The following is a 24,970-nucleotide window of genomic DNA, read 5'->3' on the forward strand; positions in this document are numbered from 1 at the left end:
CCTGCACTCTCCTTGCCAAGGTACCTGCAAAACAGAAAACAGTGTGAGAAAATAAAGTACCATCATGTTCACTCCTTGAACAGTGAACATGATGGCAGTGATCCCTTTCTCCCCACCTCACCACCCTTGTGTCTCCATGTTAAACAGCAGCAAACAAAAGTGCTGTACATACTGGAAACACCAGGCCTGAGCTTTGCTGGTGTTTGAAACTTGCCAACAACTTCCCTCCACACTATTCCTTTAAATCTGTATTTTATCTCCAAGACAAAATCCTTGTTCCTCCATGAACACCTCCAACCTTCTCTGCAGATTCTCCTCCTTATTTTTTTTTCTCCTCCTGGTGCACAGCAGCAGCAAATATGCTGCATTTATGCACACCAACAGCAAAGCACCTTGTGCACAACCATCAAACCAATGCTGCAAAGCTCCTGTAATGCATATCTGAAGGAGGCAGTAGAAGAAATACTGCTACTGCCCTATTGTAACTCCCATAGTTGTTAGTTCCTCATTGTAATTTCCTCCAGTTGTACACTTCAGCTGAGGAACTAAAGAAGCATCAGCCTGTGTGTGCAGCAACCAGCAGCTGATGCATCTCTCACTTCCTGTTATTTTTAGCTATAATCCTTCAGCTGCACATCTGTGTGTTTCCTGGCTGCTGTACACAGCAGTGTTATGGCCCAGCATCATCCTGGCCACTTTAAGTTGTTCATGCCAACAACCACCTCCAGCCTTCTCTGCACATTTTTTTTTTGTGTGTGTGTGTGTGTGTTCCCCTCCTGGTGCACACCAGCAGCACCTTGTGCACCAACAGCAACCAAACCAAGTCTGCCTTTCATGCTGCAAACAGGCCCTATTCTTGTCACCAGAAGCCTTTCCATGCTGTTCCTCTGATGTTGACCGAGGCAATGCTATGATGCAGTAACCTTCAACAAACTGCAGTAGTAAACCTCCAACCTTCTCTGCATACCACCAGCAGCCTTTGATCCACCAGACTTGTACAAACTGTCCCCACTTTTCTTTGTATTACTTCACACAACCAGCCTCTATCCAGACCAAATTGCATGTGATTCTTCTTAGCACCCCACCATGATACAGACATGCTGCATTGCTAGTGTTTGATACTCAACAGTTGTTCCTCCAACACATTTAGCTGCTGCACATTTGCTACTATCCTTGTAAACAACAGTGTTGTGCTTTAGTAATCAAGGAAAAATCCTTATTCATCCATGACTTCTGGTAATGATTCCTTGCTGCAAACCAGCAACACCTCCACCTTCTCTGCAGAGTCTCCTTTTTTTTTTTTTTTTTTTTTTTTTTATATGTTCCCCTCCTGGTGCACAGCAGCAGCTAAATTCTGCATTTATGTACACCAACAGCAAAGCACCTTGTGCACCAACAGCAACCAAAAAGGCTGCAATGACAGTACCAAGCTGCTCATCTGATGCATATCTGAAAAAAAGACCAGCAGTAGAAAAAACTACTGATGCTGCCCTATTGTAACTCCCATACCTTAGGAAACCAAATTTCCACCTGAAAATCAGTGACAAATAGGCCCCTTTCTTGTAGTTCCTTCTTGTAACCAGTTGTACACTCAACTGAGGAACTAACATCAGGTGCCATAATTCATCTGAGCAGAAAGCACCATCAACAGCCTTTTGTTCATAAAGTCCCAACTGTAGCATTCCCTATCTATTGTAGACCAGCATTGCACCAGAGAAACCAAACTAGAATTCCCCCCTGATTGTAACTTCAATGCATCAGAATTCATCTGTGCTAGTTTCTTCATCTGACCAATTGCCCTCATCCACCAAAAATTATGCTAGAGTAAGCACAATATCCAGCAAATACTATCAGTCATGATCTGCAGATTGTGTACACCAGAACCACCCCTTATGCGTGCAACTCTAAATTCTAGTTGCACCAAATTAGCTGCAAAGAGTGAGCTGCTGCTTACACTGCCAACAACCAATTCCAACCCCACAACCTCCCATATACCTAGAATCCAAGCTCTCCACCCAAAACAGTTATAAATAATGGCTCCAGCAATCTGTATCTTCCCATCAAGTGTTTCTAACCAGAAAACCATATTTCCCATTTTTCCTCTGATCATGAAAAAACCAGTTTTGCTATTCCAAACCATTAGGTTCTCCATACAACATAATTTAAATGATTGTAAACATCATTATCCATCATCCTACCAGATTTTCCGACCTGAAAAATCATATTTCCCATTTTGCCCCTCATTAAGAAATACTAATGAATTTCACCCTCCTCCTACTTATTGTCAAATTATCAGTATAATGGGCAAACCACACACTGATATCCTGTCAATAAGCACTCCAGCATTCATCAATATCTCTTTTGAGTTCTAATTCTCAAATAAGGACACTGCAACTTGTCACTATGGAGAATCTTTTTTCCCATTGGATCCAGATCTATAAAGGAAATCGCAATCACCTCCCCATGATCGATGGCATAATTAGCCAAGTGATCAGCTAATTGATTGCCCTCTCTCATGATATGCAACACCTGGACATCAGCATTATCAATAATCTCCAAAATCTCCTCTACAACAAAGGCTATATTCCAAGGGGGTTTCCACTGCCTCTCCAAAATGTTTTTCAATAAAAGTGAATCAGTCTCTAATATGAAAGAATACACATGTTGAGAAAGACAGTATCTTGCAGCTTCAAGAAGTGCCATAGCCTCAGATTCAGTGTTAGTACTGTCCTCCATTTCTTTAGCTTTTGCATAAACCAAGTTACCAGTAACATCCCTTACACAAAATGCATATGAACTTCTACCAGGGTTGCCCCTAGTAGCACCATCCGTGTTACATTTCAAGCAACCTTCAAAATGCAATTTCCACCACACCTTAGTCACCTGCAACTTTGGAACATAATTTTCCAGGATTCTCAGAATTTCAGGCCACCTGTGAGGGACAATTTTGATACCTGGCTTCCTCAATCTCACAAATTGTTGAATATTAGTTGAGGCCTGATAAATGACTCTACTAATTGACACCTTGTCCCTATGCTTGTCTCCATTTCAGTTTCTTCTTTGGGATTAGCACAACACATGCACATAGAAGGCATGTGATATCCCCAACTTCTAATAACATCATCCAAAGGCACTTTAAAGTGCCACACCCTCCACATTAAGAACGAAATCTTGAAAGTAATACATGTTTCAACAGAATTGCCCTTCCACCAAATGACAATAACTTCCCTTTCCACCCTTGCAATCTGTTTCTCACCTTTGCTATAAGCTCTGAATAGAAAGACATCTTGGACCTTGCATAATAAATGGGATAGCCAAGATATATCACAGAAATTCCTTCCTTGCAATGCCAGTAACCCTTTCTACCTGCTGAAATATCTCCTCATCAACCCTATCATGCAAATAAACTGAACTTTTGGCCTTGTTGATCAACTGCCCAGATGCTTGTTCATATTCAGTCAAAACATTCATGATCAATCCCAATGAAATCTCACATGATGAAGAAAATATGATAGTATCATCTGCATACGCAAGGTGGTTAATTTTTGGGCTCCATTTAGGCAAACCAAATCCGTGAACCACAAATTGTTATGCAAAGCATTCAAACCCCTTGATAATACTATGAACAAAGTAGGAGACAAAGGATCACCTTGCTTGACGCCCCTAGTAGAATGAAAGAAACCATGAGGTTGGCCATTAATAAGTACCGAATACCAGTTATTTCCAACAATTTCATAAATCAGGCTTATAAACTGTTCACAAAATCCCATTTTCCTCAGAACGTTTGTAAGAAAAATCCATGACAGCCTGTCATAGGCCTTTGTCATATCCAGCTTCATCACAACATTAGGAACAATAGCATTGGCATTCTTTTTACCTTTGTTTGTTCTGAGCCTGATATCAGTGATTATTTCTTGTGTCAATAAAATTTTCTCCACAATACTTCTACCCCTCACAAATCCTGCTTGATTTTGTGATATCCAATCTGGTAACAAATGCACCATCCTCTCATGTACCACTCTGGAAAACCCCTTATTCACAAAGTTACTCAGACTGATAGGCCTCATGTCACTAAAAGTCTGGATATCTTTCTTCTTTGGCAACAACACAAGATTAGTATGAGTAATGTACCTAGGCAGTTCAAAACCTCTGAAGAAGTCCCAAACCATGTTGAAAATATCATCTCCAACAATATCCCAGCATGTTTGGAAGAACAGGCCTGCAAAACGATCAGGACCACCTGCACTTGTACTATTTAAACCAAAAACAGCCTGTTTCACCTCTTCTTTCGTAGGAACTTCCACGAGTTCTTCATTCTGCTCGTTACTAATCATGGATGGAACATGTTTCAGGATATCAAACCGTGTAGGAACCACAGTTTCATGAAATTGTGCCTGGAAATATCTAATTGCCTCATCTGCCATATCCTGCTCATTATCAATCCATTGACCTGCATTATTTTGAATTCTCTTTAGCTGCAACGTCTTCCTTCTGCCATTTACATGTGCATGGAAAAATTTTGAGTTCTTATCACCATCTTGAAACCAGCTCATGCCTGCTTTCTGTTTCCAGAACTCTTCTTCCAAATGCAGTACCCTTGTAAGTTCAGTCTGCACCTTCATAAGTTTTTCCCTATTGGCAAAGAAAGGATAAGCTTCAAACAGTGCTTCATGAGCCTTAATAACTTCTTCCAAATTGGTTATATGCTTAAATATATCACCATAAGTAGCTTTACTCCAAACTGATAAAACTTTCTTCAATTTTTTCAACTTCACATTGAATGTCATAAAGGAATTAGCAATCACATCTGTTGTCCAGTTTTCCTTTACAACATCAAGGAAAGTAACATGCTTGGTCCAAAAATTTGAAAGATTTCTTAAACTGTTGGACATGTTGCTTGCATTCTAGCAACAAAGGAGAATGATCTGAGCCAAGCTTGATCAAATGAGTGATTTCCAATCCTGGAAACAACTGCTGAAACTCAAAATTACCCAAGCACCTATCCAACCTTTTGAATACACAGTCATCTGCTCCTCTCCCATTCCACCATGTAAAGACACTTCCCTTATACCCCAAATCAGTAAGATTACAAGTTTGAATACAATGCCTGAAATCTTCAACTTCATTCAGAGACACCGGTAGGACACCATACTTCTTCTCTTCATCAGTGATGACATTAAAGTCACCCCTAACTAACCATGGAATTGTCATATCAGAAGCAAGGTTATACAGGGAATCCCAAAGTTCAATTCTTTCAATTCTATCACACTTAGCATAGACCAAGGTGACAACCATCTCCCTTTCTATATCCCCGTTGAATAACTTCAGTGTAAGCTGCTGAACAGTGTCCATCAAGACTGTTACTTCATATTCTTCATCAACAAAGGCCCAAATTTTGCCAGAAATATTGCAAATAGCAGTCTTAAGCCCCAACCTTCTTCTGTAACTTTCCATCTTATAGGCTTGTTGAAATGGCTCCATCAAACCTATAAGAAAGAATTTGTGTTTTGTATGCATTGTTAAAAGCCTTTTTTGTATTCACTGATCTAATATTCCATATTAGTGCATTCATTACTACATATGGGATTTAGAATTTGTCCTCCTCGTTGTCACCCCTGAAACATGAGGTGCACTATCTTTTGCAACTTTCCTCTTTGCTTTCCCAGGCCCTTTTACTATCTGTCTAGGGGAAATATCACTCTCTCTTGCAGCATTTAAAAAATTCTGAGCAGTCAATTCTTCATCCATATCAATTCTAGTCTGTTCCCTATCTGGAATTGCTACTTGCAAATCTACAACATTATTTGGAGCTTTTTGTTCTACCAGATCCTTAGCACCAGAGTCTGCTTGAATTCCAGATTCTACACCAACAGTCTGATCTTGAGATTCATCAATATCATTCCCATCCAGGCTATACTCCTGCCTGCTATCTGAAATTTGTACCTTGTCACCATGCACCTTATCACTATGCTTTTCCTTTCCAAGCGACTGCACCAGCTTTGAGCCACTCTCCAATTTATTCCCACTGCCTTTGTTTCGTGGCACTAGAGCAACTGTTTGCTTGCTCTATATGTGACATCTAGCTATTGGAGTCCCCTGTTGACTCTCATGTACTTTGAGTGCATTAGGATTTGCACTAACTGCCTGTTGTTCAAGAAAATCATTGGCTTTTTTGGCTGGGAAGTTATCCACCTCTCCACTACATGCATTATCTTCCTGAACCTGAGTATCGGCATTTTTTATTTTCTCTTCTGCAGCATGCCTCATACCACCATGCTTAGCAACTGCCTGAGTGTTGTTTGCTGTATTTCCTTTTCATCTATTACCTTGTCAAACATTGTATGAACCTGTTGTGCAGACCTTAGTGAAATAGAGTTTTCCTCACTAACTGTTCTATCTCGTTGACTTTCCTTTTCTTCATTATTCTCTTCAATTTGTTCACTTCAAAGTTTTCTTTCCACACCAGGAACATAACTATGTGATGGAATATCAGAAGATTCTTTGTTCATAGTAACTAAAGGATCTGCATATTTAGTAAAAACACTTTGTACCCATTGCTTAGTTTGAATTGGTGAATTCCGCCTTTTGCCTAGAGTATAAACAGGTGCATCAACATTAAGGGGCTTCTCCACTCCCTTATTCCCATCATCAATTAATGCCACCACATCAGAGGAAGGCACCACTGTATTGACCTGTTTCCCAGTACTATTTCCAATCTCTGCAACTTCCACAACTGAAGTATTAATAGCAGAATTGAGAACTGCTGCTACCATCAGCTGCTTGTCGTCATCAACAGATCCTTCCTCTAGCTCCTCTTCAACACCATCTAAAGCATCAAATTTATTGGCAACTTGAATAGTGCCGAGCTATTTTCCTACATTCTGTGGACCTTTTTCTTCAAGTGCTGGCAAGGCCAGATTCAACTGCTTGTTTCCATTAATATTCTGCTGTTGCTTACCTTTGTTAGGTTGCCATTTGTATAAGTCCTTCACATTGCCAACCACTTTCCCACTCTCCAACACCTTAATCACATGGTTCTTATTTCTATATTTTGCTTGCTTAAATTGTGGTTGCCTTCTACTATTTCTGCTTGTACCTAGTTCCTGCACCTTATTTGTAACAACCGCCCGTTTGCCTTTATCCTCTGCAATATGAACCTGCACTTCCTTCTTCTCACCCTCTCCTCTTTGTTGAATTTCCTTTTCAGGAAACAATTCTGGGTGAATTTTCCAACATGTTTCTTCGTCGTGACCTTGCAGGCAGCACTCTTTACAATACTTCGGCGTGAAATCATATTGTATCCTCACCCACTTGGTTTTAACTTCTCCAGTAGCACTATTAACAGCTTGAATAGCCACTCGCTTAGGATGCTCCTTCAATAAATCAACCTCCACCTTGACATGAGCACAACTTGGTCGTGTCTTATTTTTAGTAGCCAAATCTAAAGTTAGAGGTGTACCTACTGCTGCAGCCATTGAAAGCAATTGAGATTGACCAAAATAATTTGGTGCTAAAGTTGGAAAGGAAATCCATGCAATTGCAATGCTCGTCTCTTTCTCCGGATCAAACCATGGGTCCCATTTAAGTGTTCGCATTGGGTAGTACCATTGTGATTCCTTAATCCAAAACACAGGTTTCGACATGAGAGTTACGTAATCTTCAAACAACTTACACCGAATTAAAATGTGTCTATTACACAGCAAACCGATTGTAGCTTCTGATTTTAGTTCACACTGCCTAGCAAGATTAGTACGTAGAAATTGCATATCGGGCACGCCGTACGTAAACTTACCAATAACTGCAAATTGTAAATCCTCTTGAATGATCATATGATTAATTTATTCCATAGAATATTGAATTGTTGGTTCCCCATGCACATAAACGATGGGTTTTAAAGGAATTGGTGGAACCACTTCGCCACTGCTAGAAATATTGGCAGTGGTCGAGATGCCACTGCTGTTAACGTTAAGAGCTGCTGGCTGTAGCAGTTTCGAATAATCAAGTGGTGGATTAGCAGTAGTTTCGCAATTATTAATCATTGCATGGGAACTGGATGCTTTAAATTGCATGGGAATTGTATGTTTCAAATTATTTAAGGGTGGGTTAGGAGGGACAACCTCAGTGGGAGGCTACCCATTGCCCGGAGAGGCCATGAATGGCCCAAAAAATCCTATCTCCGGTGAGGGTTTCACGTCTCCAGGAGAGAGAAGGTCTCAAGGGTTTTAAATCATGTCCTATTGATCGAGCTTTCTGTCAAGAAGAAGATTATACAAATACTAGATGACCTGTTATTTGAAAAAAAAGGCTGATAACTTTTTTTTTTTTTTTGAATTGAGAAAAAAAAAACTTGAATATGAATCTCTATATGAGATTAGAGGCTTTATCTTATATAACCAAAAACCTTATCATATCTTTTTCTAGCATACCAGATTGGCATAACAATAAATTTAAATTTTAAATGCACAACAATACATTTGTATAAATAATGCAACAAAAAGGAATGGAAAATGTTGTCACGACCCAATTTCATAAGTCGTGAAGGCACTAACTCCCAACAAGGTAGTAAGCCATTCGTAGCCCAAATATAGGAATAAAATAGATTAAAACATGCAGAAATATCATACAAGTAAATTACAGGTCTTAAATATCCTTAATAGCATAAAATTCAAAAATAAAGGTACAACCATCCTTGAATCTGGTGTCACTAGTACAAGAACTTCTAAGATACGAATACAAGTCTGAAATGGTACTTAATACACTATCTGAAATAAAAGGACATGAAGTAAATGATAGAGGGAAAATTCGATGCTACGGATTATCATGTAGCTTACCCCGAACTCTCCGGAACAGTCTCCTCAATGAGCAGCCGAGTCATCTCGAGGTCCACTAGTATTGAAAAGAGAATCTTCACACAAATAGGGCGCATCAAGTAGCGTGGGTACGGGAAACAACGTGTACTCAGCAGCATCGTCGACCGACCTAATGAAAACAGAGATGAGGCTTGCCTTTAAGTCTTAAAGGCACATTCTTATCACAAAACGCTAGAAGAGAGCCTCTATTTCATCCATCCTGCTCCAATACGATGTGTGACATTCATTGTCAATCTTCTCATTGCCTTGGATAACTGACCCTACGTACTTGAAACTTTCTCTCTTGGGGATGACTTGAGTATCAAGCCGCACGTGATCGTCTGCTTCATGAATCGCGTCATTGAACATGCACTCCAAGTACTCTATCTTAGTCCTGCTCAACTTGAAACCTTCATACTCCAGGGTTTGTCTCCAAACCTCTAGCTTCACGTTAACATCGCTCAGCGTCTCGCCAATCAGTAATAGGGGTCTACATGGACTGGGTTGGTTCGGGTTTCTCAAATACCAAACCAAATCAATTATGTTGGGTTTTTAAATCAATAAACCAAACCAATAAAAGTCGGGTTTTTCAACTTTGGGCTTTTTCAGGTTTTTCGAGTTTTTTTTTTTCCGAAAAAATCTTCATACAAAATATAACTTTTACTTCAAATATTTATTTAGTCCTAATAAGACACAACGAAACACTTAAGGCGTTTGTTATGAAAATAACAAAAATGTGAAATGAGTGATGACATCGTAATGAAATATTCAACAAAAAATATAATGAAATAGCATAAAATAAATATTGCTAATTAATAAAGCATAATGAAAATGATCTGCATCTAAAAATACTAAGTACGGCTAATGAGTATTAATTACATGACAATGAAAAAAAAAGTTATGTATTTTTATTATCTAAACTAACAATGCAAAAGTAAAGAATAGATATCCAACATTATTGTCATTCCTAGTGTTAGGATTGAATTACTTTTGTTATAAGCATTAGTATTGATTTGGACTTTATTTGAGTTACCAACATCTATGGTCTATAAAAGTTATTGCAACATTCAAAATTTTAAATCCAAGCTTGAAATAATATGTTAAAAGACAAAAACTATGAAAAAACTTAAGAAACATTTATAAATTACATTATAAGCAAATGTTTTATGTATAAAATAAATTAAAAATTTGTATTCATGTAATGTCGGGTTGGTTTGGTTCGGTTTGATTGTTTTTAGCTAAACCAGACAAACCAATTATGGTCGGGGTTTTTTTTTTCCAACACCAAACAAAGTCAAACCACTAGTCCAATTTTTTTCTCGGTTTAATTCTGATTATTGGTTTGGTGCGGTTTGTCAATTTTGTACACCCCTAATCAGTACTATGTCATCAGCAAATAACATGCACCATGGCAAACCCCCCTCCCCCCCCCCCCCCCACCCCACCTAAATGTCCCGTGTCAGTGTGTCCACCGCCAATGCAAAAAGAAACCGCTAAGAGCGAATCCCTGATGCAGACCCATCACTACTGGAAAGTAGCACCCATTGTCCTCACCCAAGTCTTGGCTTCATAATACATATCCTTAATAACTCTAACGTATGTTATAGGAACACACCTAGATTCTAGACATATCTATATAAATTCCTTCAGGACTTTATCGTATGCCTTTTCTAGGTCAACGAACACCATATGCAAGTCCCTCTTCCTCTCCCTATACTGTTCCATCAGCCTCCTCACTAGGTGAATGGCTTATGTGGTCGATCAGCCCTGCATGAGTTCGAGCTGGTTCTTAGAAATAGACGAATTCTTCTCATCCTCACTTCCACCACTCTCTCCCAAACTTTCATGTATGACTCAATAGCTTGATAAGTCGTTACAATTTTGGATATTTTCCTGGCTCTTATACAACGGGATGATCACACTCCACCTTCATTCTTTGGGAATCTTCGACGTCCTAAATATGACATCAAAAAACCGATTAAGTCACTCCAAGCCTGCGTTGCCAGTATTCTTTCACTCCAAGCCTGCACTGCCTGTATGCTTTCAAAATTCCAGCAGTATTTCATCAGGCGCAGTCACTCTTCCCCTGCTAATTTTACGCATAACCCCCTCCACCTCCCCAATCTTATGCGCCTACAATATCCAAAATTTCGACGACTCTCGGAGTGCTCCAAATCACCCAACACGATGCTCCTGTCTCCTTCTTCATTCAAGAGTTTGAAAGTATATCTACAATATTCGCCTAACATGTGCATCTTTTCCAATACCTTTTCATCCTCGTCTTTGATACACTTTACTTGCTCCAGGTCACAGGGCTTCTTTTCCCTCACCTTAGATAGCCTATATAGCTTCTTGTCCCCATCGTTTCCCCTAAGTTCTTCATACGAACATCCAAACGATGTAGTCTTAGCCATCGTAACTGCTAACTTCGCCTCCTTCCTAGCCTTCTTAGATTGCTCTCTATATGTACTCTTCTCCTTCTCGTCTATTCTCTCCACTAGCTTTGTATACGCCACTTTCTTGGCTTTCACTTTATCCCAGACATCTCCGTTACACCACCAGTTCCCTTTGTGTTCGCCAGAGTAGCCCTTCAGAACCCCTAACACCTCGCTAGTTGTTCCCCTAATGTTTACCGCCATCGTGGTCCACATACTACTCACGTCACTGCTACTCCTCCAAGCTCTATTTCCCGCAATTTCTCACCCAACTCATGAGCTTTGTCCTTAGTCAATGTTCCCCACTTAATCTTAGGTTGACCATACACAACCCTCTTTCTCCTCTTCCTATTAATCTCTATTTTCATAACCAAGAGCTTGTGTTGGGTCATGAGATTATCGCCCATGATAATAACCTTGCAATCCATGTATATGCCTCTATCACATTTTCTGGAGAGTAGGCAATCAATTTGGTCTTGGCCACCAAACTCTGGAAGGTGACCAAGTGCTCGTCTCGCTTCTAGAAACTGGAGTTTGCTATCACCAAGTCAATTGATTTTGTGAAATCCAAAAGCAACGTTCCTCCCTAGTTCCTATCTCCAATCCCGAAGCTCCATGCATATCATCATAGCCCCTAGATATCACCCCGATGTGGCCATCGAAATCTCCTCTATGTGCGGGATACCACATGCAACCTCGTCCACATGAGCCGAAGGTCTATCGAAAACAGTCAAGGTAGGAGCAAGGTTTCATATGCATCACCCTCCCCAGACCCCACTAATGGGATTACATTGGGTATGATGTTCCAGCTGTTTCCTTTATATTCCTCAGTTATTCTTCTATCTTTCTCACTTTCTTCTTTAACCAAATTGATGTGAGTTTGTATATGGGTTTCATGTGAAATTACTTATCTTTTTCTTCTTTCAGTTTTTTTCCAATTTATTGAAAGAACACATTCTTCAACACCATTTTCTTGATCTCATTCAATCTTTTTTAATAATCAAACACTTTCTTGAGGATGAAAATTCCCGTCAATTTCCTTAACAAGAATATATTTTTAACTTTGGATACTTGCAATTAAAAGAATACAAACTTATCAACCTCAACCAAGCCTAAATATTGCAGCACATTCACTATCTATAAATCTAAAGATAGGTAAAAACGTTCTAGTACTGAAAATCTGAAATAAAGTAAAAGTTGTCCAAACTTACAAAGTACAGTTCGCCAAAAATCTAGTGACAGAGAACAATTGAGTTCAATAATCAACACCAAGAGCTAAGCCGAACTCCTTGAAAGCCGAACTAGATGAATTCATTGCCATTAGTGCATGAAAATATTTCAGTTCTCTAATACAACCATGTGACAAGCTGGTATTCTTTGCTACTAAGTGCACAAAGAATTTATCCTCTGACAAGTAGTCCGAAATTTCAAGCTGTAGAAACCAATGAAATCAAATTAGACTACCGGAAGATTAAACAAATCACTCAATTGATCCACACAACCATTCAGCATACATGACAGAAACTGAAGAGAATCAGTAAAAAAATAATTAACAGAACAATCATGTCGTATTGATCCAATGAAGAATTTTACCTGTGAATTGCAATAGCGATAGAGTGTGCAATGTTGCAATCATGTACAACTTCACCACTTGATAGGAGAATAAACATTTGCAGTTTAGATAAATGTTTCTTTTAAGGATTTTGGTCAAGGGTGGTAACACTTATTTCAGCAAGTCTAAAACTAAGAGGAAGAATAAGTGTTAACTCCCTCATATGGTCATACAACCATCTAAGTTACTCTACTATAGCATCAAAGACCAAATAAAAGTCACAAAAGGAAGGAAATTAAGTATAATGCAAACAAAGAGATCAAAGTTTGCACAACTACACATAAATGGAATAACAAGGGACCAAAAAGTTGGAACGTAGTGATAAGTGCAGTGCACACAGATTAGAAAGTGCAGTGCACACAGATTAGAAAATCATCCTTCAAATACCCCGTGAAGAGGAATAGTGTTACATGAGTAGATCATTAGTGTATTCAGTTTCAAACATCTAAATCTTAATGAACATCTTAATGTTCATATGTATTAAGATTCAGAGGTCTTAATCTTAATAAAAACAAATGAGGCGTAAAGTAAGCCTTATTTCAGCAGGTCTAAAACTAAGAGGTCAAATAAGTGTTAACTCCCTCATGTGGTTATACAACCATCTAAGTTATACTACTATAGCATTTCAAGACCAAACAAAAGTAAAAAAAAGGTAGGAAATTAACCAAACTGCAAGTTACAAGAGATGAAAGTTTGCACAATTAAACATAAAAGGAATAACAAGGGATCAAAAAGTTGAAATGACATGATTAAGTGTACAAATATTATAATAATTATACTTCAAATATCACGTCAAGAAGAATAGTCTTACATGACTAGTTCTTTAGTACATTCTCCCCTCACACTTACGAGAGCCACATCTACAATTCTTCCTCTTCAGATTGCCATTTTTATCATAAACACGGTCAATCTGGTAGTTATAGTGATAAGTAAGCTCCTTTAAAGGAGCAATACTCTCGGAAGCGAAAAACATTACGTGAGGTACTCTCCTATCGCCATGGTCATACATGATATTTTGAGCATAAAGGTTCGGTGAGCAGCTATGGTTGATAAATCTTCCAACATTCCCATATTTTGCGGCATCAAGGGTAAAGCCATCTTCATCCTTCCTCTTAACAGAATTTGACTCAACTTTGAATTTCTTATTGCACGCAGCATTCCTTTTGGGGAATTCTTCATCATAGTTGCCAAGATCAAACAAGTACTCATCATGATCTGTTCTATTTTCGGCTTCCTTTTCATTAAGCAACTCCCCAACATATTCACATATAAAACTTCCAGATGAGATATAATCTCGTGACCTCAAACCCCATCCTCTTGATTAGGTCTTGAAAACCTCCAAATGGTACCGAGGACCATGTTGACTAACTCTATTTTTGCAAGAGGGAGGACATTTGCAAGATGGACCACACTCATGAACAAGAGGCTTTGCTCTAATAATAGAGCCTCTTTTGTTGAATGGATCTCACCCCCGTTCCTAGAAGTACAACAACATTGCTTAGAATCCGAGCATCCACTTGTGCAACTGCAACCTTGAGGCCTAGAGATATAAAATCAATCTGGATACTGCATGCTGGTAATGTAAGTGAATGGTGGGGGTCTCTCATCATCTATTGCATTGACAACAGGGATCGGTAACTTCTCCTTTCCTTGTGAGACATCATAGTCCACAACAAACTCTGACCGCACAACCTCCTTAATTGATTTTCTTGCCTTGTTAACATTTGCACGAAAATGATTTACCTTGCCTAAATTTGCGGGCCGTGACACTAGCTCATGAGTAAGTTTTGGTTGGTCAAGATATCTTTTCAGTTCAAACTTGAAAACGTACTTTCCAGTTGGACCTTTTTCTTGCCAACACTTAGTCACAGTGTAGAGCCCATCGTGAAGGTATCTTATATCACTCTTTTCACCATTCATTCTTTTTTGGCTACAAATAACCCTCACCGGGTATCCCAACTCCATGGAATTCTTCAAGGCAAGATTACCCTTTTCAAGCTTCTGATCTTCCATTCTTGCATTAATATAAACTTTTGGATTCCCACCTTGACCTACATAAATGAATGTTTGAGAAGATATGGTCTCGTTCTCGTACCGACCAGAATCAACAATGCTTGTTGCAACATCTTTTCCGTTAATATTCTCATAATCGATACCCTTAATAAATTGGTGATGTAGTCCGATCATAACAAGTTCTGCCCTGAACTGGAATTGATCCCCAATTTTAACTCCAGGAACATGTCCAAAGGTCCACTCACAATTTACCCACTTTTTCTGATTTTTCAAACTCATTGCTGCCTCTATATGGATACTTCTTTTAGATTGTCCTTCATGTTTCTCTGCTTTATCTTCTCGCAAAAGTTTAGTATATAGGTCATCAAAAAGTTTCAGAGTCTCTCTAACTTCTTTCACTTTCTGAGTATGTTCATATTCAGTTAACAATCCATGATTAGAAACATCACACATAACTGCAGAATTCCTTGAATCTTCTTGAGAAACTCCGGTATCTATTTGCTTCTTCATGACGACAGATTCACATTGATCCCAATTTGGCTCGAAATCGACTGCATCTTCAGTATTAATCATGCACTTGCCAAGGGATTCTGGACACCTACTTGCTTCTGCCTGCATTATCTCATCCTTGCCATCTTTCTTACTGGCACTTCGGGACTTGAGACTAAAATTTAGTGAGTTCCACTCGAAGGGGGATAAGATGCAAATTTCATCATCATCTACCGCACTCCTGGATTCATCATCAGAAATGTTTTCATGATGATCACTCTTGCTTGTTTCCTTACTAGGTTCATTTCGACCTTCAATTAGATTTTCTTGTGCAACAATAGCGGGCAATTCTGGTCCATTTTCAACTGGCCCACCTTTAATAGACCAATCACATCTATGTTGTTGAGTAGATTCATCCTGCATAAGATTCTTTTTTTGATTTCCATTAGTAGGTTGACATGAGGTTTTCACAATACTTGAATTACCAACATCTTCTGGAGGCACACCAGTTGCAACCAAATCATCCTTTTTAGCCTGCCTGGGGATTGATGGAAAATCAATTAGCATATTTTTTTCCTCCGCTTCCCCTTCAGTACGCACAAAAACACTTACAGGCTCAGCTGACTCAATCACATTCATAGCAACTTCAGAACAACTTTTGATCTCAGCATCAACGGAGCATTGAGTACCACTTCCATTCTTCTTTGAGGAACACAAGGACCACATTTCTCAGGAAAATTCCTCGTTGAATCGACTTTTACATGCTTGGTAGTGGATGGGAATTCCGGGTAGATTGGAATTCTGCTTCCACTCTTTTGACGAAAAAATGGACCACAATTTTCAGGAAAGGACCGGGTAGTATCAACTTTTAGGCGCTTAAATGTGGAGGGAGATTTAGTATCAACGCTCTCAGGTAGTCTCTTCCCTAGCATCTTTGAGGGACTTGTTTCCGCTAACACAGACATCTATAATTTATAAAACAAGTCACAATTTAGAACACTCCTATAACCCAGTTTTACTGATTGTATAATAGCGAACAATTTTACGATAAAACAAAGACATAATGGTCAAAAACACATCTGAACTATCATTTTTTTTCGAGTTTCACATCCCAACCGTCAACTACTCTACTTTTCTTTTTCCTACCTAAACTATCACAATCAATGTATTAAAACACCCATATTGATACTTCAGGTAGGAAAAAGGAACAATTGATAGTTGACCTAATCAGTTTCGAGGTGTATTTTTTAATACATACATGGTATAGTTGGAAAAAAGAACAACTTATAGTTGGGTTGTCAAACTCCCAAAAAAGTGATAGTTCGGGTGTGTTTTTGACCATTAACTCTAAAACAAATACATTACATGACTATCACCTAACAGGACAAGGCATTACGCATGTTCGAATCAAACAAAAAAAAAAACTACAGCAAAGGAAAAAACAAAAAGAAACAAAAAATTGAAGACAGAAGCAGATACTTATAGCTTGTTTGGCCAAACTTCTAAAATCAGCTTATTTTGAAAAATGTTTTTTGAAAAAGTGTTTTTCAAAAGAAGCATTTTTAAGCACTTTTGGCGAGAATCAGTTTGTGTTTGGTCAATTAATTTAAAAGTACTTTTGAGGAGCAATTAATGTTTGACTAAGTTTTTAAAAAGTGTTTCTAAATATATTTTTCTCAAAAGTGCTATTGAGCAGCAACTAGTATTTGGCTAAGCTTTTATAACCAGGGGCGGACCCAACGTGTTGGGTGGGGGGACACGTGCCCCCCCCCCCAACTTAAAAAAAACCCTATATATATACACCTTGAAAAATTATAATATATTTTAAAAGGACTCCTCAAACATAATTGCAAAAAGTAGTTCAATTGGTAGGAGAGCCCCTGAGTGCTTACTGGTCACCACCCGAGATCAAATCTCGGCTCTAACATAAATTTTTTCCGCCTATATACTTGTATTTTCGCCACTACTACGCTATTAGTGACCGGTCCGACACGGTATTATCCCTCAGTCGTCATTAAAATTTTTGTTGTTGTGTATGTTAAGATAATGGTGCCCCCGCCGTCTTAAAATCCTGGGTCCGCCTCTGTTTATAACTAATCCCAACATAAGACCCCATACCTAGAGCTAATATCATATAACCCAATTGAGACATTGTGGAATAGGCTAAACCTCTCTTAATGTCTTTTTGAGCAAGAGCTTAAGTAGCTCCTATTAATACTGTTATTATTCTTATAACCGAGATCAGATACATTATGTAAGATATAACTCTGAAAAGTGGAAGAGGCTGAGCTACAAGAAAAATTTCCGCCGCTACCAGCATGTATAAGAGCCGAAATAGGAGTAGGCCCCTTGATGGCATCAGGTAACCATACATGAAGGGGGAATTTGGTGGATTTAGCAACTGCACCGACAAATAAGAGAACAACGCATGAAGTAACAAATAAAAAATTGACCTCATTATTATAAATCAAGTTATTGAATATTTCGAATAAATCCCTAAATTGTTATCCAATAAAAACCTAAAATTCCTAATAATAAACCAAAATCCAGCATTTGTAGCAACAGGTCGTGTAAACCAAAACCTTTTAATAGACAGGAACACGGCCCAACCAATTCCCAAAAATATAAATTTGTATCAAATTTGAACTAGTAACTAATCCCAACATGGAAGTACTGAAAAAACTCATATAATCCAATTAATAGATAGGAACACAGCCCAATAAGTATATTTTCTCTCTCTAAAATAAGCACTTTTGACTTCTCAAAAGCTTGGCCAAACAGGCTATAAGAGGAGTAAAGAAACTCACATTAGGGCTAAATGAGATTGAACCGATACCCCAATAGTTAAACCAATAACCCGAATCATTAACCCAATTATCGATTTAGGTTATTGGTTTAACCATTAATATATATATATATGTTTTAAGTAACATTGTGGTTACAAGTCCGTGTGCATCATGGCGTTTCTCAAGCGCCTCACCCAAGGGTGAAACCAACACTATGGTTACAGGTCGAATCCTATATTTGTATTAATTTTTTTAATATGTACAAATAACTTATCCACATATTCAAAAAGCAAAAAATTTGCAATTCAAAACCCATAAACAAAAAAAATTGGCTCCGCAAAGAAAGGAAAATTACGTCAGGGAGATTAAACAAATGAATTTAAAAACACCAAGAAAAGAAACAACTTACTTCAAGTATGATTTCAAGTGTTAGCTTCATAATATCAAAGCGCTTTTTAAAACCAAAAACCCCACAACAGAAAAGGTTGCCATGGCCCAAAAATATTAGAGGATGAACAAGGGTTCGCCAAATACCAAACTCCTATTTATATAAATAATAAAAAGTGAACGTAAAATAAGGTATGCGTTTAATTTGATTCCTATTCAAATTGGGTTTCTTTATATCAACAAGTTTCCATAGTAGACACGGTAAGTCATATACAAAGTTGTCATAATTACCAACCCTAATTAGGTAAAACTCTGAAGTCGTAGTTTTCGTTTCCACTTACCTATTGCTCTTTTACTCTTCTATTTTCCTTTTTGGATTAGGATTCGCAAAATCGTTTCCCTATTAATAGTCAGTTTGGCTAAGCTTCTAAAATTAACTTATTTTAAAAAGTACTTTTGATGACAAACAGTTTGTGTTTGGCCAATTAATTTAAAAAACATTTTTGAGCAGCAATTAGTGTTTGGTCAAGCATTTAAAAGTGTTTCCACGTGTATTTTTCTTAAAAGTACTTTTCAAAAAAGTGGTTTTGGGTAAAAGTTATTTTTTTTTAGCTTCTGAAAAACTGCTTCTGCTACTCCTCAGAAGTACTTCACTTTTTTTCAAATAAGCACTTATTGAAAAAATAAGTACTTTTGGGGGAAAAATAAGCTTAGCCAAATAGGCTATAAATCATGGGTTCCGCAAGGATCACAAGTACAATAAGCATAACATCACTAATTTTTAGCATGTTTGGTCAAACTTTTGATAGGATAAAGTGTTTGTTTTGAAAAAGTGAGGTGTTTGGTCAAACTTTTGAGAGTCTAAATGTGCTTATTTTAAAAAAGTGAGGTGTTTGGTCAATTCTTTTGGAGAAAAATAAGTGCTTTTGTAGAGTGGAGAAGCTATTTTTCTCCAAAAATACTTTTTTTTGAAAAACATTTTTGAGAAAAAAATTACACGTATAAGCACTTTTAAAAGCTTATAGCCTGTTTGGCCAAACTTATTTTCTCCCAAAAGTACTTATTTTTTTAATAAGTGCTTATTTGAAAAAAAGTGAGGTGTTTGGCCAAGCTTTTGGGAGAAAATAAGTGCTTTTGAGGAGTAGCAGAAATAGGTTTTCAGAAGCTAAAAAAACAGCTTTTGCCCAAAAGAACTTTTTTGAAAAGTACTTTTGAGAAAAATATAAATAGAAGCACTTTTTAAAAGTTTGGCCACACACTAATGACTGCTCAAAAGTGTTTTTTTAATTAATTGGCCAAACACAAACTGCTTTTCACTAAAAGTGCTTTTTTGAAAAGTATTTTTTAAAGTAAGCTGATTTTAGAAGCTTGACCGAACAGGCTATTAGTCAAGTAGGGATTTATAGCCTATTTGACCAAGCTTCTAAAAATAACTTATTTTAAAAAAAATATTTTTTTCAAAAGTACTTTTAGCTAAAAGCAGTTTGTGTTTGACCAATTAATTTAAAAAGTACTTTTGAGCAGCAATTAGTGTTTGACCAAGCTTTTAAAAAGTGCTTCTCAGTGTATTTTTCTAAAAAGTACTTTTGGGCAAAAGTTTTTTTTAGCTTCTGAAAAACTGTTTCTGCTATTCTCCTAAAGCACTTATTTTTTCCCAAAAGCTTGGCCAAACACCTCACTTTTTTTAAAATAAGCACATATTGAAAAAATAAGTACTTTTGAGGGGAAAAATAAGCTTGGCCAAACAGGCTATTAGTAGTTCAGTTGATTGACTACCTGAACTTTCAACTTATTGGTGAAGGTTCGAATCTCCAAATTGTAACCCCCTTCCCCTACCCCTATGTAATAAAACAAATAAAAAGGTTTTTTTTAAAAAAAAAAACTTAGTCAAACATTAATTGATGTCCAAAAGTGTTTTTTGAAACACATTTTAAAAAAGGTACTTTTCGAAAGAAACTGATATTAGACGTTTAGCAAGCTAAGTTTTCTCTGATATCTATACTTATGCTTGTTTGATTTACACCAAGCCAAACAATTTTGTTAAGAGTTGCAAACTAAAGCAAGAATATATAACACCTAATGGTTAAATGATAAAAGTTCATACGTGAGCACTGATTTTATGCAAATATCAGCTGCAACTAATCTTTTTCCTCTTCTATAATATTATATATAGTACTAATATGCTAAAACCTATTTCCGGTTATGCTTCTATGAGGCCTCCCCAAATTTATGAAGTTTTTCACTACCTTACATACCTTTTTATATTGGAAGTAATTTATTTTCTTGACCTGCGGTATTTTAATGGATCTAAAACTCGTTGATGGTGTGACATTAAGCATTCCTAAATAAAGGAGTTTTGGCTATATTCATTCCTGAACCATAGCCCAAACGTAGGGTACATTTTGTGCTAAAATAAATTGGTGAATCACCAACTTATTCATGTCTCTTTTAATAGCCTAAGCTAACTTGTTTTGTTGGATTTCAGGTGAAGAAGCGTACAAATTAAAGATGATTACTGATTGAATTAGAAGATTGAGATTTGAAGGAAAATCAAGAAAAAAAAAAGTTGTTAAGAGTTTGTGGGCATGAACTATGTTTGTGGCCATGGACTTGAAGGAGATGAAATATCTGAATAAAATGAGTTGCTGCTTCATTCCATGAACCGTTCCCTAACAACTGAAGTCCAGAATTTGAGAGCCCGTTCGGTAGGAGGTCTTAACTAAAATAGTCATGGTATTAGATGTGGTATTATTTTATATCATGTTTGGTGGAAGATTTAACTTATGGTGACAAAAAAGTCTCATAATTAGAAATGGTGACAAGATTGACCAGCCAAGGTCAAACTTGTCTTAAAAATGTGATTAACTAAAATTGGGATTGAATTATAATTTTTAAAACTTATAATCTTTTACAAAATACACAAAAGCCCATACACATTATACAAAAACTTCTTCCAACCCACACACATTATACAAAAACTTCTTCCAACCCACACACATTATACAAAAACTCCTTCCAACCCACTTCCCCCCACGACCCCAACTACTTGTTCATTTTTTTTTTTTTAAAAAAGCAGTTCCCAGTTCCCTCGTCTCTGTCTCTCTCCATTGCTGCTGCAAAAAACCGGCGACCGCCATTGTTGGTGCTCGTTCCTCTCTCTCCATTGCTGCTACTGCTGCTCATTTCTCTCTCTCTCTCTCCATTGCTGTTGCTTCTCTATTCATTCTCAGGTAAACTTTTGTTTTTCACTTGGTTCAAAAGTTAGGGTTTTGAAATCAGAGTGTGAAAATGATGATTTTGGTTAGAGAAGATGAAGAAGAGCATGGGTTTTTCTTGAATGTTGTTTGTTTTGTTGTAGTTTCGTGTATTTGTTGCACTTGTTAGGGTTTGTGAGTTTGTAAATAGTGGTTGTGGTTGTGAAATTATGGTTTTTGGTGCTGTTTTTGTTCTTCTTCTCCTTGTTGTTTCGAAAAAAAAAAGGCTTGCAATTTTGTTGATGTTTTCCAACAACTGAGGTTACCTATTGCAGCAAATTCAGTACTTGTTTGACAGTTGCAAACATCTGCTGAGGTTGCATGGTTTGGTGTATTTTGTTTAAGTTGTGAGTGAGATTTGTAATGGTTGTGTGTTTGTAGTGAAATATAGATGTTTTGTAGTTAAATTTAGATGTTTTTGCTATTGTTGTTGTTGCTGTTGCAGCAAATTCAACACTTGTTTGACAGTTGTAAACATCTGCTAAGGTTGCATGGTTAAAAAAAAATCCTATTTGGTGTATTTTGTTTAAGTTGTGAGTGAGATTTGTGATGGTTGTGTGTTTGTAGTGAAATATAGATGTTTTGTAGTTAAATTTAGATGTTTTTGCTGTTGTTGTTGCTGTCATGCTATGGTTTAGTAAAAGTTTTGATTTTATCCAACAGCTGCTGGATAAAATCAAAACAATTGTTGAGGTTTTTGCAGCAACTGAAGCAGTTGTTGTAGCATATTAACAAGATGTTGTAAAAAATCAAAACAGTTGCTAAGTTGTTGCTACTGTTTTTCTATTTCCAACAGATTAAGATTCTGCTGCAACAAGTAATAAGTTGATGCAACAACTTCGTATTTTGTTGCAACATATTATTAATCTGTTGCAACAACTGATTACTTGTTGCAACATATTATTAATCTGTTGCAACAACTGATTACTTGTTGCAACATATTATTAATCTGTTGCAACAACTGATTACTTGTTGCAACATATTCCTTTTCCCTTTTTACTTTGAATGTTGCACTAACCAATTAAAACTGTTTTTCTATCTCCTGTGTGTAGATAAAATGGCTCCAGTTAAAAGAAAATGAGAGAAACCAACCGAGGGAGAAAATAGTAAAAGAGCTAAGGTGCAAACACCGTTAGATAAACTTGTGACTGCTATTTGTCAATCAACAAATGAGGAAAGAGTTAGTGAAACTGGGGCTTCAGAAAGAGAGGAAACCCACGAAACCTCTGTTGGGCATGAAGAAGAAAGTGATAAAAATGAACAAAGTAAAGAAACTAGAGAAGAAAGTGAAAAAGATGATGAAAAATTTGCTGAAGGAGATGAAGAAAATGAAGAAAATACTGAAGGAGATGAAGAAGAAGGAGATGAGAAGAAGTAGGTGAAGAAGAAGAAGGAGATGAAGAAGAAGGAGATGAAGAAGAAGAAGAAGAAGAAGAAGGAGATGAAGGAGCTGAAAGGGATGAAGGAGGTGAAGAAGATGCAGAAACTGAAAATGGTAATGAAGAAGAAGAAGAATCAACAGATCAGACCTTGGCCGAGTTAAGAAGAAAAAGAAAACATAATGTGGATGCCAATCTTGTTGAGTCTTCTAGTATTGCCACAGATCCCAATAGACCTTCGATTGAGGAGGTCGTCAAGAGTTTCAGCATTGAAAAGTACGGCGTGATGATGCCGCCGAATGGAAATAAGGATTTGTCCGGTGATTTTGTGGTTAGATCAACCATGGGCAAGGGCTTTGACACCTTTAGGGGCATTCTCCGGCAACAGGGGTTGGAGAATTTCTTTAGGGCTAGCTGCTTTGGGCTCTATTTAGATTTGCCTGAAGATACCGGTGCCCGATTTCAAATGACAATGGTTTATGAGCTTTTGAAGCGAAAGATTATTTGTGATAGAAAGGATGAGATTTGGATCAATTATTGTGGCATGCCGGTTTGCTTTGGCATGAAAGAGTTTGCCATAGTTACTGGATTGAGATGTTATCCTTGTGAGCCTCTTCCTACTGTTGTATTAACCAAGCCAGCCCGGACGCCTAAGGCAGCCAAGAAAGCAAAGGGTTCCAAAGCTAAGAATGATGTCTCTTTGGTAAACTTAGTGGGAAAGAGCCACATTCAAAAGAAATTGTTGCAAGACTTAGAGTCCAAAACTTTCTCAAAAAAGCACAAGGAGGCACTGTGCTTAGTTTGGTTTGTGCACAGTGTTCTTTGGGCAAGAGACGTAAACTACAACATACCGCTTGGATTGATAAAACTTGCTGAGGACTATGATGCCTTCAACAACTATGCCTGGGGTTTTCAAAGCTTTCGCTTGACTGTTGAATATTTGATGAAGGATTTGAAGCCAACGGGGAAGACACAAAACCTATATGGCTTCCCTTCGGCTTTCATGGTAAATTTTCTTTAATGTTTTGCCTTTTTTTATTTTATTTATTTTAATCACTATTTTGATTTTTGATGGCATCTTTTTTTCTAGGCTTGGGCATTTGAAGCCATTCCTCATCTCAGGCATCAAGTCAAGGAATACTCCGAAGAAGTTACCTATCCAAGAATTCTTAGATGGCTCACTGCCAGGAACAACACAAAATTGAGTGTTGACCTTTTCAACCCCCCTAAGGAAGCTATAAGCATTATAACACAACAGATGACTAGGTGTTGCAATAGCTTTTATAATCTGCTGCAACAACACATGCATATGTTGCAACAAGTTATGCATCTGTTGGACAATGTCCAACAGATAATTAACCTGTTGCAACAAGTTACCCAACAGATGAATATGTTATAACATGCAACTAGTTTTTTACAACAGATGAGTAACCTGCTGCAACAAGTTACCCATCTGTTGGAAAATGTCCAACATATGATAAACCTGCTGCAACAAGTTGACAATCTATTGGACAATTTCCAACAAGTACCACAGTTGTTGCAACATATCACTTTATTTGATAACTTCTGAATCTTCTACAGTAAGTTTTTACAACAAGTACAATAATCTGTTGCAAAAAATTACTAATCTGTTGTACAATATCCAACAGATGAGCAACCTGCTACAACAAGTTCCCCATCTGTTGGAAATTTTCCAACAGATGAGATACCTGCTGCAATAAGTTACCTATCTGTTGGACATTGCCCAACAGATGTGTAACCTTTTG

General features: G+C 37.5%; 1 protein-coding gene and 1 pseudogene across 1 annotated transcript; both read right to left on the bottom strand.

Moving 5' to 3' along the window:
- Positions 1–7,838: 7,838 nt before the first annotated feature.
- On the bottom strand, positions 7,839–11,488 carry LOC132611837 (uncharacterized). Its single transcript, XM_060326204.1, has 2 exons — positions 11,117–11,488; positions 7,839–7,979 (listed from the first exon to the last, which is right to left on the bottom strand). Exons 1-2 carry the CDS (start codon positions 11,486–11,488, stop codon positions 7,839–7,841), a joined length of 513 nt encoding a protein of 170 aa, XP_060182187.1.
- A 2,117-nt stretch (positions 11,489–13,605) lies between these two features.
- LOC132610472 (histone-lysine N-methyltransferase, H3 lysine-9 specific SUVH5-like) lies at positions 13,606–17,121 on the bottom strand (annotated as a pseudogene).
- Between the last annotated feature and the right edge of the window lie 7,849 nt (positions 17,122–24,970).

Source organism: Lycium barbarum, chromosome 9 (genome assembly GCF_019175385.1).
Source record: "Lycium barbarum isolate Lr01 chromosome 9, ASM1917538v2, whole genome shotgun sequence".
NCBI lineage: Eukaryota > Viridiplantae > Streptophyta > Magnoliopsida > Solanales > Solanaceae > Lycium > Lycium barbarum.

Coding starts and splice junctions, on each gene's coding strand:
- LOC132611837 (XM_060326204.1), bottom strand. CDS start 11,488: ATGGCGGTAAACATTAGGGGAACAACTAGCGAGGTGTTAGGGGTTCTG. Junction 7,980..11,116: donor TCAAAGACGAGGATGAAAAG/GTATTGGAAAAG, acceptor AAACTGCTACAG/CCAGCAGCTCTTAACGTTAA.